Source organism: Myotis myotis, unplaced genomic scaffold, assembly GCF_014108235.1.
Source record: "Myotis myotis isolate mMyoMyo1 unplaced genomic scaffold, mMyoMyo1.p scaffold_m19_p_3, whole genome shotgun sequence".
Lineage (NCBI taxonomy): Eukaryota > Metazoa > Chordata > Mammalia > Chiroptera > Vespertilionidae > Myotis > Myotis myotis.
This window is the reverse complement of record NW_023416335.1, coordinates 109,370,587-109,388,839: the sequence shown is the minus strand read 5'-3', so window position 1 is coordinate 109,388,839 and position 18,253 is coordinate 109,370,587. Positions and strand designations below refer to the sequence as shown.

The following is an 18,253-nucleotide window of genomic DNA, read 5'->3' as shown; positions in this document are numbered from 1 at the left end:
ACCTTTAAGTGGTTTTCCTGAGTACTTGCTATTTTGGGGGGAGTACCCACCCTTCTCCTGTTCTTCTGATAAAGACTAATTCCGATGTCTCAGACTTTAATTCATATTCCGATCACCAATAACCTTTCTTTACCAGCTTTACCTAACTAAAATTCACCCAATCTTACTATATATACACACAGTTTAATATTCTAAGATTTATCAAACCAGATGGTCCAAACTAATTTTGTGGCCCTACAACAACCGACAGCAGAATCTGATTTTACACTCACACAGATATCCATTCATACACATTTATACAGACATACACACATACTAAGAAAAATGCAATATTGCAATGACATGATTACGTAATTTTACTAAGAAAAATGCAATATTGCAATGACATGATTACATAATTTTACTAAGAAAAATGCAATATTGCAATGACATGATTAGGTAATTTTGGTGTATCTGCAACCACAGTTACTCTCTAACTAGAAAACAAGGCTTTCACATTTTGTTACTTAATAAGTATTAATCTTCATCTTTCTGAGTTTTGAGTAATGGGTTTTGTTTTGTTTTTGTGTCAAAACAGTATCTTGAATAGTCGTCTTAACATGATGCTTTAACAATTTCATGTAAATCAAGTTAGTTTCTCCCTCAATACCTTTAGTCATAAGAAAGAAGAATATGTTGTTTCTTTAAGAGGAACAATGCTTCAATGATGTCAATTAAAAACAAATAAACATAAAAACTTACCATAACTTTTAGCTTCTCTCTGACTTTTTATTTCATTGTTTGGCCCGGAAGGGATAAACCTATCATTTTCCTTCAAACTTTCATCGTGGTCAGAAAAATAGCTTTTCAAAATCTATAAAAGTTTTTTATATACATATTTAATATTTTTATTGATTTCAGAGAGGAAGGGAAAGGGAAAGAGAAATAGAAACATCAATGATGAGAATCATTAACTGGCTGCCTCCTACATCTCCCCTCCCCTCCCTTCCCCTCTGCCCCCGCACTGGGGATTGAGTCCACCACCCAGGCATGTGCCCTGACCGGGAATTGAACTGTGACCCTATGGTTCATAGGTCAATGCTCAACCACTGAGCAACACACCACACCAGCCGGGCAAAAGTTACATTTTAAAATTACTAATACATAAACTCTTACTATCCATAAATATCCAATTTCTTCTTAAACAGAGAGACAGCAGAGTTTCTTATAGGAAGTCAAAGAAAATCACATATAGAAATAGGTTTAGAGACTTTCTTAAAGGTTTAGATAAATCATAAATTAAGGAATAAAAAAATGCAATATAAATAATTTTTCAAGGCATTCTAAAATAAACAATTGCAACAGCATAATCAATTTGTCATATTTACGTACATCAGTAGTATCATTAGGAAATACAGCTGAAGATGCTTCTTCATCTCTGACTGTAAAAGAAAAAAATCAATTGATCTATATCATATTGTACATCATACACTAAAGTTCATACAAAAACTTACATATTTTTTGGACAGACATCAAAAGACACATACATTATTGAATTAAATGACACATTTGAAACAGAATTGATTCAAGTATAGTATTTACAAAGGTCAAGCAACAGAGTGATTAAGCTATATTACTCACTTTCTTAGTACCATTCACAAGGTGGTAGGTTTGGTGATACTGACTTTAAGGTAATACTGTCTGCAAAGACTTGAAGAATCAGATGAAACTGTGGGATCATGACTTGAAAGCTAATGAGTGTAGACTTTAGCATTTATTTAGACAATAATACAGCTTAAAGGCATGTTAAATGTTAAACACTTTTTAATTTTCAACATGATTTTACCTGTATTATTGCATCTGAGCAACAATAAAACAAAGTTAAATTTCCAGCTAAAGATGAATCAAAATGGAATGCATTTTTGCTAAAATAAAAAAAAAAAATCCTGGTTTGCATATAAATTAACCTGAATCCTATAGAATACCATCTAATGTACTTCTGATTTATAATGGTCTGTACTAAACAGAATAAAACTATTTTGAACTAATACATTTATTAAAGGCAGGATTATCTAATCTAATTACTGTTTAATTATTGTTTCATATTTTTTTAACAGCATTAGAGATAATGATATATCAACATCATCTACCTTCTTATAAAAACATTTGATAGAATTACCTATGAGCACAGTAGCACTAAGGGTTGGTGGTGTGGCTAAAGAACTTGACCAAGACATATCAGGGTCCACCTCAGCTCCTAGACTTTCGGAAATATGTTTCCGTGTCTGACCCTGGAAATAAAGAAAATAGTTTATTTCATAGAAAGACACTGATGAATATTTTTTAAGAATATTTTTCATTCATTTATTTTTTCCCCGTTTATCATTTATTGAATGCCTCTGTGAGATCGTAGGTGCAGATCTGTAAATTTCAGTGCAAAGGTATATCACTGTTGTCACTACATAACAAAAATAAACTGGGCAGAATATTTACCTTCATAAGCTTTGGTGTATGAAATAAACTTCCACATAGCACTGGGGGTAAAACAAGGAAAAAATTACTAAGATTTATTTTTATTAAAATTTAGAATATTTAAAAAATAAAAAGCCTTGGTTTTAATCATACCTGACTTTTCTCTTTGTGGTGTCACATGTGTACACCGTAGAATACCAGGACTAAAACAAAACAAAGCAAATCCCTCAGATTATTTAAGAGATAATAGAAATGGCAAAAAAAAAAAAATACTAATCTTATTGAAAAAATAAGGACTCCCAGTCATATCAATTATTAAAATTATACAACTTTATAATATTTTATATTACTTTTTAAAAAATGTAACATTTCATGAAGAATTAAATAAACACTAACTTGTTTCAAATGCCATTCAAATATATAAAGTACTCATAAATTTTAGCTGCCAGGAATTATATATTTTGAGTTAAAAATTATGTAAAATGAATCGATAATAGCATCATATTCTCTCCAGTGATTCAAAGTATGCAAATAATTTAAACTGATATTTCAAAGGCATTGTTTTTATCATCGGTATTTTTACTTCAAAACTTCATAGTATAGAAAAATCAGTGAATTCAACATGATACGAAAAACAAAGTAAATGTTCCTAATGTTGAAATTATTATAGTAAAGAACTCAACCTAAAAGGTTATTTAAAAATAGAAGATCCTCTATCAAGTTCTCAGCCAAAATATGTGTGAAAATTAGATGCATTTCTATAAAAACAAATATCATATGTAGGTAAATGCTTCATTTAAGTATTTTAATATAATAGCTTCATCATACCTTTCACTAAGGCAAGAATTTAGAGGTGGGATGATAACATCATTTGCTTGATCCATTTTAGCCTTCATTGTGCAACAATTTTTATATTTACTATTGGTAATATGCTTTCCTGAAAGAGTACAATAATTCAGTGAGGATATATATGCTCTATATTGTGAATTTTCATTCTCTGGAAGTATTTAAAAACAGTCTCGTCTATGCCGGAAAGGAGAACGTATGGGGAATTCAGTCTGAATTGGCATCTCAGTTTGCCGATTCCTCCCCCAAACGGATGTCTGCGCCCATTGCAACAACCTTATTAAAAGTATATAATACACATAAGGCATTTTGAATAATGCAATCAAGATACAGCTTTAACCTCAAGGAGTTCAGAATATAGTGGGAAATATTTTGAAATGTGCACCAATAGAAGACAAAGTGGAATGTGCTATGTCCTATTACAGTGATGGCGAACCTATGACACGCGTGTCAGAAGTGACACGCGAACTCATTTTTTTGGTTGATTTTTCTTTGTTAAATGGCATTTAAATATATAAAATAAATGTTGAAAATATAAATCTTTGTTTTACTATGGTTGCAAATATCAAAAAATTTCTATATGTGGCACCAGAGTTAAGTTAGGGTTTTTCAAAATGCTGACATGCCGAGCTCAAAAGGTTCGCCATCACTGTCCTATTATTAAGTTACAGACAGTACTAAGTTATCATGGATGATAAGGGTAAAGGAAAAGACTTTTACTGAAAATCACCAAAGTACTAAATCTGACCATATGACTTTTCTGAAGAAAACCTTTCAAGACCTGTTCTCAATATCAAGTTCAAACTTCATAACAAAGGCCTTCACGATCTAATGTTTTAATTTCTATGATGACGTTTTTCATACTCTTTTCAGCTGCACACAACCACCTGCATATCCTGCAATGGTCTCTCAGCCTAGGCCTTTGCACAAACTGTTTCTTTCTCTCTTTATTTCTCTTGACCAGGAACATCCTCTTTCAGGCTCCCATTTTGAAACTACATTTTCCAGAAAACTTTAGTCCTCCCTAAGGTGAGACTGAGTGCCCTCCTATGCGTTCCCTGCAGAGTTTATCATACACTGCTCCCGTTTCCCCCGTTAGACTATGAGTTCCCTGAGGTAGAGATCTTGTCTTACTTATCACAGCATCCTTAGCAACCACAATAATTGCCTGGTATGTTGTAGTCACTACACCAATACTAGCTGAGTGAATTAGCAAGCATTAGAAAAGTGGGTTATAGATAGCAACACATAATGCTTCCATTCCTGTTGAACACACCTACATTCTCAGACAATACTGCTCAGACGGGGTTTTCAAAGCTGTATATCACTCTACCAAATGCAATCTACAGTCTTTTAATGTTCCTACTTTTTATATAACAAATTGGGCACTTGAAGCACTTATTATTACTCTTAAAAGTTGCTTTTAAAAATAGTTGCTTTAACTGATCCTACAATCTCTAACTTAGAGAAGCTGTGGGGAAAATAAGCCATATCAGTGTTAATAAACTAAGCAAAGATCAAACTAAAAACTATCTGTAATAGTATACACAAAACATTGCACTATATTCTCATTTTTCAAGTAAGAGGGAGTAGATATAATCACTAACAAGCCAAATGTATAAGTTAAAAACCCCACTTCAACAAAATATCCCACCTCCTTCTCCTATGAAAGTTTTAAAGATGTTAAAAAGCAGCTAAACCTGTATTTTGAAATATCACCTTTTCCCTATTCACTTTAAAAAGGTCCTAATCAGAAAAAAAAAATGGACTTAAAAAAAAAAATAACCAAAGGAGATACTACTACATACCTATTAGAATGAAAATAGAAAACAGAGAACACCAAATGCTGGTGAGGATGTGGAGTAAGAGAACTCTCATTCATTGCTGGTAGAAATGCAAAATGGTACAGCCACTTTGGAAGAGTTTTCAGTTTCTTACAAAACTAAATATAATTCTTTTTTTTAAAATATATTTTATTGATTTTTTATAGAGGAAGGGAGAGGGATAGAGAGTCAGAAACATCGATGAGAGAGAAACATTGATCGGCTGCCTCCTGCACACCCCCTACTGGGGATCGAGCCTGCAACCCAGGCATGTTTCCTTGACTGGAACTGAACCTGGTACCCTTCAATCCACAGGCCAACGCTCTATCCACTGAGCCAACCAGCTAGAGCCAAAACTAAACACAATTCTAACAAAGGATCCAGACAAATGCGCTCTTTGGTAAATACTCAAATGAGTTTAAAACTTAGGTCCATACAAGAAATACCGCACATGAATAAAGTTTATAGCCGCTTTATTCGTAATTGCCAAAACTTGGAAGTGACTAAGATATCCTTCAATTGGTGAATGAATAAGCCAACTGGTACATCCATACAACAGAGCATCATTCAGTGATAAATAAATGAGCTGTCAGGCCACAGACATAGAGAAATCTTATATTGCTAAGTGAAAGAAGCCAATCTGAAAAGGCTACATACTATATGATTCTGACTACATATATGACATTCTGGAAAAGGCAAAACCACAGACAGTAAAAAGATCAGTGGTTACCAAGGGTTCAGGGGGCTTGTGGGAGGGTGGTGGTGGTGAATTAGAGCGTAGGGGGTTTTTAGGGCAGTGAAACTATTCTGAATGATACTGTAATGGTGTATACAAGACATTATAAACTTGTCAAAATTCAAAGACATGTACAAAGAAACCCTAATATAAACTAAGAACTTTAGTTAATAAAGTATCATTACTGGCTCAGCAATAAAAATGCAACTATAAAGCATAAAAGCAAAAAATAAATAAAAATGAACCAGGCAAAAACAAGTACATACCAAAATAAAAATTTCCCAAAAAACTTGACACTCTCATAAATAAGCTGAGTAATGGTAAGATAAACTCATATTTTATGCAAAATGAAGGACTGCTGAGAAGCACAGTTCCTCATAGAACTTCAGGGATAACTTTTTAAAAAAATAATACACTACATGTTCAAACAAAGTAGGTTAAAAACAGCTTAAGTCTTACGTTTCAATAATGAATTTAAAGTAAACTGAAAAGCAAATGTCTTGAGACTAGTCAACTGAATTATGTATTCACTATAATTTTAAAAATGTTAGCTCCTTGCAGTGAGTCGAGTGGCTGTATTAATTCATCCCTATCCTTCCCTGGTTAAGGATAGACCAATTCCAGATTACATTTACAGAATAAACCACTGGCTTTAGGTGTATCTTTCAAGTTTTAATAAATTCCATATCAACTAGTTTAGAGCTTTTCCTGACCACATTAAGACCTATGGCTGCTCCTTTCATTATGCCCACAACATAGTACTGTATACAAGCTCCTAAACATGTGCTACACCAGTATATTAATTTAGATATTTTTCCCATACGAGACTGATAAAGGACCTTGTAATCATATTAAGGGGTCTGGATTTTATTATGAGGGCAAAAGGGAGGTAATTCACCCTAGCTCGTTGGGCTCAGCGGTTAGAGCGTCAGCCTAAGACTGAAGGGTCGTGTGTTCAATTCCGGTCAAGGGCATATTCCTGGGTTGCAGGTTCTATCACCAGCCCTAGTAGGAGCATGTGTGAAAGGCAACCAATAGATGTGTCTCTCTCACATCGATATTTTTCTGTCTCCACCCTCCCTTCCACTCTCTCTAAAAAAATAACTAAGTAAATAAAAATCAATGGGAAAACTATCCTGAAGTGAGGATTAACAACAACAAAAAGTGAGGTAATCCAAGGTTTGAAGCAGGAAGTAGCATGATCAAATTTGCATGTGATTCTCTGTTTTACAACCTATCAAATGCCTCTAATCTGCTCTTTTCAGCCTTAGGCTGTTATTGGTCTGTCAGATTCAGCACCCCAAATGATCTGAATTACTTGCTATTCTCTTAACTGCATATTCTTCCTCATGTTTTCCCCTCTGCCTAGAACACTATCACTCTCTTCCATTTTTGAGTTCCTGAATCTTACCCACCCTTCAAGGTTTAATTCAAATGAATCATTTCATAATTCCCCCAATACTATTTATGTTCTTTCTTCTCAACTCTCATTATACTTTTTGTACTTCTTTTGCCATGTACCACTTTCAACCTTAGACTATAATTTATTTGTGTACTGTTATTCCCCTTACTAGCAAATAATACTCTAAAGAGAGGGAAGAGATGTTACTTAAATAACAAATATTTAAATGACCAATATTTGATTGGAAATATCTGGCACATAGTCCAGGGAAACTACTATCAAATCAAGGGATTTATAGCATATTGATAAAAATCATCTCTGTCCTCTTTGACAGCCTGCAGGAATATAGTTTAATTAATATTAAGTCCCAGTGTTGTTGTTGTTTTAGTATAGTTAATATACAATTTAGTAAATCTCAATAGGCAGGATATATTCATCAAAGGAGGGAGGAAAAGGGATTTATTGAGTAAAAAAGAATTATTTAATCCAAACTTATCATCAGATATTTTTTTCATCATCTCCATTTTTTAAGTGGGGAAAGTGCAGCCAGAGAGATTGATTTGACCAATATGACACAGTTAATGACAGCAGAGATTTTTAATACAGGTTTGTCTGATTTCCTACTTCATATTTTTCTCTAGTCTACAACTTACTACTTACCTAAATCTAATCTGTCCATATCTAATTCTTTTAAGGGAGATTGATACAGTGGCAGAGTTAGACCTTGCTCTTTGAATATTACTGGAGTAGAAGCCAACTGATGATAAGGTTTCCTTTGTGGTGTTTTAAATGGGTTTGGTTCATAACTGCTGGATTTATATTCAGATTCTTCTGCAGTTTCAGAATTATATGGGGGAGCTTCTGAAGAAAGTTCTTCAAACCAATTAATGCTTATTGGTCCTAAATCTGTAAGAAAAATAAAAATCTCATTTTGGTTTTAATTAGAGACACAGAAAAATTCATGAGCCAGTCAAGATCATAACAAAGAAAAGGATGCTTGAGATTTGGATTGTGGGTGACTTTTGTTAAAGCCTATTAATTAAACAGAATCATTTGTTCTTTTACGAATCTGCAGCAAGGTATAACAAGTTTACAAAAGTTACAAGGAGATAGCTCTTAACTCTATTAGCTCTTCTAAAGTTCGTCTACTGCCAACCAAGGGGCCAGTCTCCTCTTTAATCACCAGGATTAAATAGTAAGAAATTACAGTTTCTCATCATTTGGTAACTGTAAATGTTCATTCTCTTAACTGGACTTACGGTTCCATAAAGAAGTTTATAGTGTAAACAAAAACGTGAAGTATTGGATTCTTCCCAGCAAGCATGCGTATTTACATATTTTTTCTGAAAATATTGCTCATTGCAATTGATCAATTTATATAAAATCTGTCAGTACCTGCTTGGCTGCATCGCGTCTCAAAAATTTCAAAAAAGGTTGGCCTCTCTTTGCACCCAATAGGCATTTTTCTCGACGATATCACTCCGACACCTGGAAAACGAGTCTGTAAAAGAGAACAGAACACACTTCAGGGGTGCGGTCCTTCGGGGGCTCACACTGACTGATCTCGGTCCCATCTTCTGGGGCGGCAATGGACTCGCTGCGATGGTGGGAGCATTGCGTGTGTGAGCTGTGTGCAAGCTCTGGACATGCGGCAAGTGCAACTCAAAAACAGCATTTTTGACATGATTTACGTTCACTAGTCACGTGTTGCGAGGGCTCCCATTAGAGGTAAACGCCAAGGAAATCAGGACGCCGCCATCCCACAAGCACCAGCTGGGGGCAGTGGAGCGGACACCGAGTCGGAAGCGGCCAGGAAAGGAGCCGGAGCGCCAGGAGGTTTCAGACGGGGCCCCGCTGCGGCCCAGAGCCCGCCCCGAGCGGGCGGCGCGGCCGAGTCCCCGGAGCGGGGCCGAGCGAGAGGCCGGTCCATCGTCCCCACCCGCGCGGTGCTGGCAGCGACCCCGCCAGCCGGTGGCCGCTCGCGTCCCCCCGCAGCACTGACCGCCTCCCCAGACGCCGCTCCTCGGACTCCGCGGGCTCTCCCGGCGGCGGCCTCCTCCCGAGCACCCACAGCCGGTCCCCGCCGGGCTTTCAACTGCTCGCGCCAAAGCCGCGCGGCCACACGCCTCCCGATGACGTCACGACGCCGCCCGCCGCGCGCGCCGCCCGGAAGCCCGGCAGGCCCCGCCCCCGACTCGGTGGGCGAGCCGCGGGGCCTGGCGGGACTGCACGGGAGTCGGTCTAGGGCTGTGTAGGCGGGGCCTCTCCGGAGCCTCCCCAGGGCCGCCCCGTGAGCGCTCCGCGACTGGGTCCCGTAGCTGAGCTTGTCTCGCGCTGGGGGCTCTCGGCCTCTGTCTCCGACAGGCCTCTGTTCCGGCCGCAGCCGCCAACCTTGGAAACCCGGTGTGGCCCTTGGAGGATGACCGTTTCGGTCCCCTGCTCCCTGTGGAGTGGGCGGGCTGACAGGTGAAGCCAGGGGACTTCAGCTCTAGTCCTGTGATGCTCTTAGATAGCAGGTTCAAGAACTCTGAGCCTGTCTCCCTGCCTGAGAAATGGGGAACCCACCGTAACTCTTCTGTGGTGTCAGCTGCTCCCCTCTGCAGGATGCCCTAGAGCCTTTACAGTCTTGGGGTACTGACCACCCTGTGTGAGCCTGTCGTCCCCTTCAAACTTCCCCGGAAGGCAGGACCCTGTCCTCATCATGCACAGGGTCTGACATGCCCACAAGGCTTACTTCGGGTTTGTTTATGGCCTGGAAAGCCTTCTACTGGGTTCTGGAGGTGGGAGCTGCCCTTGGGCCCTGCTGCTTCTGGAAGGCTCTTGAGCAGTAAGCAGCAGAAGCAGCCTTGGATTAGAAGAAGGGTGGGCTCCAACTGCCCATCAGCAGACGAGTGGGTAAAAAAGCTGTGGTACATTTACACCATGGAATACTGTGCAGCGGTAAAAAAGAAGGATCTCTTACCCTTTGAGACAGCATGGAGGGACCCGGAGAGTATGATGCTAAACAAAGTAAGCCAGTCAGAGAAAGACAAGTATCACATGATCTCTCACTCATATGTGGAATCCAAGTAACAAAATAAACTGAGGAACACAGTGTTTCCAGAGACATGGAAGCATGGAACAGAGTGTGGAATCCCAGAGGCAAGGCGGGGGAGGGTGGTTGGTTGGCAAGAGATTAACCAAAGAACTTGTATGCATATATGCATAACCCATGGGCACAGACAATAGTGTGGTGAAGGCCTGAGATGGGGGGGGGGGGGCGGGCAGGTGTGGCTAGAAGGAATCAAGGGGGGGGGGGACATCTGTAATACTTTAAACAATAAAGATTTTTTTTTTCCTATTGATTTTTAAGGTGAGTGGGAGAGAGAGGGAAAGACAGAGAGAAACATCGATGTGAGAGAAACACATCGATTGGTTGCCTCCTGCACATGCCCGGACCAGGGCCCGGGCCGGGGAGGAGCCTGCAACCAGGGTATGTGCCCTTGACCAGAATCGAACCTGGGACTCTTTGGTCTGCAGGCCAATGCTCTACCCACTGAGCCAAATTGGCTAGGGCTAAACAATAAAGATTTAAAAAAAGAAAAAAGGTGGGCTCTACTTCTGTAGGTATCATTTCAGTTTGATCATAACCCTCAGCTGACTAATACAGAGAAATACCAAAGCTTATGATCACCTAGGTCTGAACAGCAAAGAACACAGGTCTGGGATCCTTATCTAACAATAGTTGCGCTTATTGAACATGTGAGTCTGCTTTGTGCTTCACAAGCAATAGCACATTTTAATCTTACAATAATCCTATAAATTGGTTAGTACAGATACTTGTTAGGTCTGATCCCCCTCCCCTGGGAACTGACCTTTAGGCCACTTCACAGTGGGCACTCCGCCTGCTTAGATCACGTTCCACTTGCTAAGACCATTATCTCTCCCCTCCAGAGTTTCCTGGAATCCAGGCCTGCACAGAGAATTCTCCGCCCAGAAAAAGCCTGCCTAGAGTCCTTTAAAAACTTCTGACTCCCCGTCTTTGGGTGCTGGCGCCATTTGGGGGCTCAGCCCCTCTGGGTTTCTAGATGACCTAATAAATTCATAATTCTTCACCCCTTTTGGCCTCGTGTGTTCCTCCTTCGACGACTGTTAGCGGAAACAATCAGTTAAGTAACTTGCCTGGTAACAAGGCCCAGGTTTTAATTCAAGTGGGTTTGATGTTAGATACTATCCTGCTATTAAATCTGCATTTACCCTCTAAATCAGAACAATTTGCTTACCCTCACATGTTTTTGGCGGACGGTGGGGGGCATGTCATACAACCCTCTGAAATACATTTTCTCTCACTATATACATCCCTCCCCTTCCATAACTTTATGGTCCCTGTGCCCTGCCATAAAAATGTATTTTCTTCCTTACACTCTTCTAGTATAAGGTTGTTCAAATAATTTACTCCTTGTATTTGTTTTATTATATGCTTTAAAACAGGATCTCTAAAATGGTACATTACTATTGGAATAAATAAATGAGTGGCTAACTATAGCATGAGTGTGAATAAGTCAGCAATGAAAAATAGCTTTGAAATAAAGATTCAGGAGCAGTGAATTGAAAAGATAGAGAAGAGCAATTTGAATCAGGTGGTAATTAGGCCTCTGTAGGTAGGTAGCTCTCCTCCCACCACTCCCTTCAACTAGGGCAGTGGTCGGAAAGCTCATTAGTCAACAGAGCCAAATATCAACAGTACAATGATTGAAATTTCTCTTGAGAGCCAAATTTTTTAAACTTAAGCTATATAGGTAGGTACATTGTTATTAACTTAATTAGGGTACTCCTAAGGCTTAGGAAGAGCCACACTCAAGGGGCCAAAGAAACACAGTTTGCCGACCATGGAATTAGGGTAATACACACATCACCCACCAGAATCTGAAATAAGTGGAAAAGATAGGGATGAACCTGAATCAACTTGAACACAAGAAAAAAGGGGCAAATGAAGGTGGAAGACAGAACAAGGACAGATGCAAACTAAATCAGGATATTGCGTTAAGCCTGGACAGCAGATAGAGCACTTTGTCCAAGTCCCCAGGGCCTGTCCCAGGGAACACACTATGGGAACACATTGCCTTTGGGCCAGCCTGGACTCTCTGACCACCAACAGCCTGACTGGAAGCAAAACACTGGTGCCCCCACTTTCCTGGCCAGGACGGGGCTGGTGGTGCCCACGAATGCCTGGGCCTACTGCACTGACCCTTACAAGAGGGCACAGCTTAAGGCCATTCTCTCCCAGATGAACCCCAGCCTGGGCTTGCAGCTGTGCAAGGCCAACACCTAGGAGGCAGGCGTGCAGGTGAGCCTACCTGTGCTCAGGTCTGTACAGTGCTCACTGGGCCTTCTCAGCCTGCACAGCTGCTCTGTTTGGGGCTGTAGAGGCCCCACAGTACCCCTACCAGCCTGGGACTACTATTCACTAGTGCTGAGTCTCAGGGGCTTGATCCAGCTGTGGAAGGATGGGAAGGATGAGAAGGACAAGGAGAGGAAGGAGCTTTCGGGTCCCACAGAGGAAAGCCAGAAGCAGCAGAAGTCACCACCAAGGCCAGGTTTGAAAGAGGACAAGCAGGAGGAACTCTGGCAGCAGGACAAGTTGGGGGAGGAAATTGCCTCTAGTCCTGGGCAGAGCAAGCAGGCCCAGGGAGGTGCCCACCCTCTCAAGGAAACCCAACTTCCGGGAAAAATTTGTCTTCCCCTCCTCAGCCCTCTGGCTGGCCCCTTCCTCTCTTTCCGCTTTTCCATTTCTGGGGCAACAAGAACAAAATCTTCCCGCTTCCTCCTTTTATTTGATGAAGGAGAGGAAGTTCTGAAAACCTGTATTTTACATGGCCTCCATGTTTTGTAGCTTTTTGAAGTAGGGTGTCAGCTTTAAGCATGTGCTAACCAAAAGTCTGGCAATCATTATTAATTGGAAATGTGAGACAAAGAAGGGTTGCAATCAGTGAAATATGTGATCAGAATTTTGTTTTGGCTCAATGGATAGAGCATGGGCCCACGGACTGAAGGGTTCTATTCCAGTCAAGGGCACGTACCTCCGTACCTCCGTTAAAGGCTCAATACCCCACCCTGGTTGGGGTGTGCTCAGGAGGCAACCAATCGATGTGTCTTTCTCACATTGATGTTTCTCTCCCTCTCCCTCTCCTTCCACTTTTTCTATACATCAATGGAAAAATATCCTCAGATGAGGGTTAACAAAAGAGAGAGAGAGAGAGAGAGAGAGAGAGAGAGAGAGAGAGAGAGAGAGAGAGAGAGAGAAAGAAGGAGAAGAAGAAGAAGAAGAAGAAGGAAAGAAGAGAAGAGAAGAGAAGAGAAGAGAAGAGAAGAGAAGAGAAGAGAAGAGAAGAGAAGAGAAGAAAAACAAAACAGAAATAGTGTGAGAGACTGTAGGGAGAAGAATCCCAGAGTAATCCTTCACAGATGAGACACTGAATTAATGTAGTTACCTTGAGAACAGCTGTGAATGAGGTTAAACAGGCCTTTTGCATTTCCTATACAAAGTCACAAGCTTTTCTAGGAATAAAAGACTCTTCCTCCTTATTTTCCATTTTTGGATCCAAAATATGGCAATTTTTGTGTGTAAAGATTGTAAGACCAGATGGGAGAGTGCTTATGTGAAGTGCATTTCTGGAACTAGTAAGGTAAAAGTGCGTGGGCAATGATGTTAAGTGGAGGAAGAATGTGTTTTCTAATGGAGCGTGACTTAATGCTGTCTCATTCATCATGGCATCCTCCATGCCAGACATATTTTTGGTTTAGGGTTAAGTCAATAGTCAGTCCTTTTATCTTGAATATTTGACTGAGTCAATATATAATATTTATTATAATATTAATACCACATTCTTGGTTGTATTCAAGCAGCCTAAATAGTGTGCTAAGCCCCAATAGGTACTTTATGAGGAAAATTGGCTCCACTATAACCATCTATACCAGTGATGGCGAACCTTTTGAGCTCGGCATGTCAGCATTTTGAAAAACCCTAACTTAACTCTGGTGCCGTGTCACATATAGAAACTTTTTTGATATTTGCAATCATAGTAAAACAAAGACTTATATTTTTGATATTTATTTTATATATTTAAATGCCATTTAACAAAGAAAAATCAACCAAAAAAAATGAGTTCATGTGTCATGTCTGACACACGTGTCATAGGTTCACCATCACTGATCTATACTAATAATAGAGGAATATGCAAATTGTCCAGAACACTGTCACAGTAACAGTAACGACCAGCAGGCTGTGTGGGATGACCAGGCCGGCAGGGGGGTTCGTGAGGGACAACCAAATGACTGAACAGCAGGCTGTGTGGGGTGACCAGGCCGGCAGGGGGGTTAGTGAGGGATGACCAAACAACTGAACAGCAGGCTGCATGGGGCAACCAGGCTGGCAGGGGGGGGGCGGGGGGACACTTAGCGGTGATCAGGCAGGCAGGCAACTGAGCAGTTAGCAGCCAGCGATCCCAGATTGTGAGAGGGATGTCCAAATGCCGGTTTAGGGCCGATCCCGGGGATCGGGCCTAAACCAGCATTTGGGCATCCCCTGAGTGGTCCCGGATTGGAGAGGGTGCAGGCTGGGCTGAGGGGATCTCCCCCTCCCACCCACCCCCGTGCATGAATTTTGTGCACTGAGCCTCTAGTTAAAAAATAATTTTAAAAAACAACTCTCCTAATGATTTTGTTGCAGAAGCTGTTTATTTTATAAATATTGTGTTTCAGATAAAATTAAATGGATTTGAACATAGAGAATATTGTTCTACTTTATGTTTTGAAATTTGTATTAAAGTGTAAAATAAAATAAATAAGATAAAAAAATAGCCTGCTATATTTGATCAACATTTAATTAACTCACCCCTAATACCTTGGCAGGGCCAGACCAAATGATTTTGCGGGCCTTATACAGCCCAAGGGATGGACATTTCCCACCCCTGTACTGGATCAACTGTCCTCAAAGGCACAAAAATCCTTCTCCATTTATACGCCTGCATTGGGACCACTTTTCATCCTCTGCAGCCCAGGGCTTGGTTCTGAAATTCCATCACAGGTCTAGCAAAACACAAACTCCTTCCTTCCTCATTTTCCCTCACTTCTCCCTCCCAATGGTCTCCATCATTTCCACAGGAACAATTTTAGAGTGAGTAATGACAACAGAAAGAAGGGTGGGCATAGAAAAGAAGAGGGGTCTTTGGGGTGAAGAAATGTTCAATTTCTTGCTCTGGGTTTTGCTTACCTGGGTGTTTTCAAATTCATCAAGCTGTACACAGGTGTTGAGTCCTTTAATGTGTGTATTTAAAACTTTTCTTTTGCTTATATGTGTGTGTGTGTGTTGTGTGTGTGTAAAAATATATATATATATATATTTCTAATTGGAGTAAAATACACACAATATAAAATTTACCATTTTCACCATTTTAAGGGTACAATTTAGTTGCTCTAAGTATAGTTACACGGTTGTGCAACCATCACCAGCATCCATCTCCAGAAATTTCATCTTGCAAAACTAAAACTCTTCCTAGTTAACAGTTCTCAATCCTGCCCAACCATCATCTACTATCTGTCCCTATGAGTTTGACTGCTCTGGTGCCTCATAAGTGGAATCATACAGTATTTTTCCTTTTGTGACTGGCTGATATTGTTCTAGTCAAAGAGGGATCCTTGGAGGCAGCCAACTCTATCTTACAGAAGATCCTGTATAAATGAGCATTCTTCAAGGAGACGCCTGTCCTGTAGGTGCAATGGATGCAAGAACTGCTCGTGTGTTCATTGTGTGAAAGACTTCTATTTATAACATATCCTTGCTCAGACATGCTGAATCCATTAACCAGAAGCTCTTTATTTTCTGCCTCTCTCAACACAATCCTCACCATATTTTTTAACATTAAAAAAATCTTAAAGTCACAATTTGAAAAAACTGCTTACATTTCCAGAGTGAATTTTGTAGTTTACTGTTATGAAGTTTTTTACATGTGTATGATTTTAAGTATTGACATGTCTGTAATTTGAGTGAATTATGCTGATGGTATCACCATCTCCTAAAATTGTGTTAGTTATGTTTTTTTGGGGAAATTGAAACTTACAAGACCTTACTAGCACATGGTGCTGGAAAAACTTGGTTTCCACATGTCACTAATCATTATAAAATGTTCTATATTGATGCACTGATAATAAACATTAAATGAAAAAATAATAAATAACAAAGGTACACGGTGAAAATGTATAGGTACGAGGACATTTGGTCAGCCTGTGGATTATTTTATTAATGCTACTCTGGGTCTGGCACTCTGCAGAGCATTTTCCGTCCCTTCTTATTAGTCCTCACAACTCCATTTTCACTTTTCAGATGAGAAAACTCATTTGTAAAGTCAAAGAGATAAAATAACTTCTGAAGTCACATGACTGGGAAGGAGAGGTACAGAATTCAGACTCTTGTCTGTGTCCCTGGTTTCTGCACCTGGATGCAAGCGTGAGGCTGTCTACCTTACAGAAGTGTTATGGGTCCCCACTGAGCGCACACCTTCTAATTCCAGAGACCATGTGAATTACAGAGCATTCTTTATCCGACTCTGAGTGGCAGACAACTTGTCTACCAGCCATTTGGGGGTGCATCTCGACCCTGGCTATGCCAGCCTACAGTCCTCCCGCCCGTGGGGGCCTGGCCATGGCCAGGGATTCGGGGCTGTGTATGGGCTCCAGGTCCATGAGAGCCCCTCCTCCCCATCCCTCCATCACCCATGAGCCCAGGGCCACTGACCTCCTAAGAGCTATCGAAATGCCCAGCTCAGGTGCCACCTGGGCCAGGCTGGCTAGGACCTCCCTGTCCATAGAACCTAGGCTCTTTTCAAAACATCCATCAGAACAGATTTTGCACTGAGGGTCTGAAATGTGGGAACTCTTCAACTTGTGTTGTGGGGATTGATTTTGAATGTGCTGTTACCTTAGAGCCATCAAGGACTGAGGCCAGTCTTTTTTGTTGTTGTTATACTGTATCCTTGAAAATCACCCCAAAGTGTACTTATAAAGCAGGAATTGTTTATGTGGGAAGTGCATTTCTGACCAGGACTTGGAATGGGACACATGACGGGCATTGCCAAATGTCATTAAAGCAGACGCAACATGCAATTCTTGTAATTACATACAGAAAAGTCTTCCCCAAGAGCGATAAACTCCAGCTCCCTAAATGCATCAGAGCTGAGCAGGATCGGAGATGAAGGAAGACTTGAGGGGCAGATGAGGCAAACATGTCCAAAATTATTTCTTTTTTTTTTTTTTTAATATATTTTTTATTGATTAAGATATTACATATGTGTCCTTGTCCCCACGTTACCCTCTACCCCCCACCCCCCCACCCCCGCTCATGCCCTCACCCCCCCGTTGTCCATGTCCATTGGTTAGGCCTATATGCTTGCATATAAGTCCTTTGGTTGATCTTTCCCCCTTACCCCCACCCTCCCCTACCTTCCCTCCAAGTCCCGACAGTCCAATCAATGCCTCTCCGTCTCTGGATCAGTCCTTGTTCATCAGCTTATGTTGTTCATTATATTCCACAAATGAGTGAGATCCTGTGGTATTTATCCGCTCTCAAGTTCCATCCATGCTGTGGCAAATGGTAAGAGTTCCTTTTTCTTCTTCCTCTTCTTAAAGAATACCTTTCAGCATTTCATATAATGCTGGTTTGGTGGTGATGAACTCCTTTAGCTTTTTCTTATCCGTGAAGCTCTTTATCTGACCTTCTATTCTGAATGATAGCTTTGCTGGATAAAGTAATCTTGGTTGCAGGTTCTTGCTATTCATCACTTTGAATATTTCTTGCCAGTCTCTTCTGGCCTGCATGGTTTCTGTTGAGAAATCAGCTGACAGTCGTATGGGTACTCCCTTGTAGGTAACTGACTGTCTTTCTCTTGCTGCTTTTAAGATTCTCTCTTTATCTTTTGCTCTTGGCATTTTAATTATGATGTGTCTTGGTGTGGTCCTCCT

General features: G+C 40.5%; 1 protein-coding gene and 1 pseudogene across 1 annotated transcript in view; one reads left to right on the top strand and one right to left on the bottom strand.

Moving 5' to 3' along the window:
* BRCA2 (BRCA2 DNA repair associated) overlaps positions 1-9,397 on the bottom strand; it is a 51,579-nt gene extending 42,182 nt beyond the window's left edge. The window contains exons 1-9 of the mRNA XM_036301153.1: positions 9,261-9,397; positions 8,654-8,759; positions 7,919-8,164; positions 3,280-3,388; positions 2,605-2,654; positions 2,473-2,513; positions 2,159-2,270; positions 1,372-1,421; positions 742-853 (exon numbers count right to left, since the gene is read on the bottom strand). Of these exons, the coding sequence (XP_036157046.1) occupies positions 742-853; positions 1,372-1,421; positions 2,159-2,270; positions 2,473-2,513; positions 2,605-2,654; positions 3,280-3,388; positions 7,919-8,164; positions 8,654-8,720 (787 nt within the window). The 5' untranslated portion in view covers positions 8,721-8,759; positions 9,261-9,397. The remainder of the gene's footprint in view (positions 1-741; positions 854-1,371; positions 1,422-2,158; positions 2,271-2,472; positions 2,514-2,604; positions 2,655-3,279; positions 3,389-7,918; positions 8,165-8,653; positions 8,760-9,260) is intronic.
* Positions 9,398-11,526: 2,129 nt separating this feature from the next.
* Positions 11,527-13,130, top strand: LOC118650542 (annotated as a pseudogene).
* Positions 13,131-18,253: the final 5,123 nt, after the last annotated feature.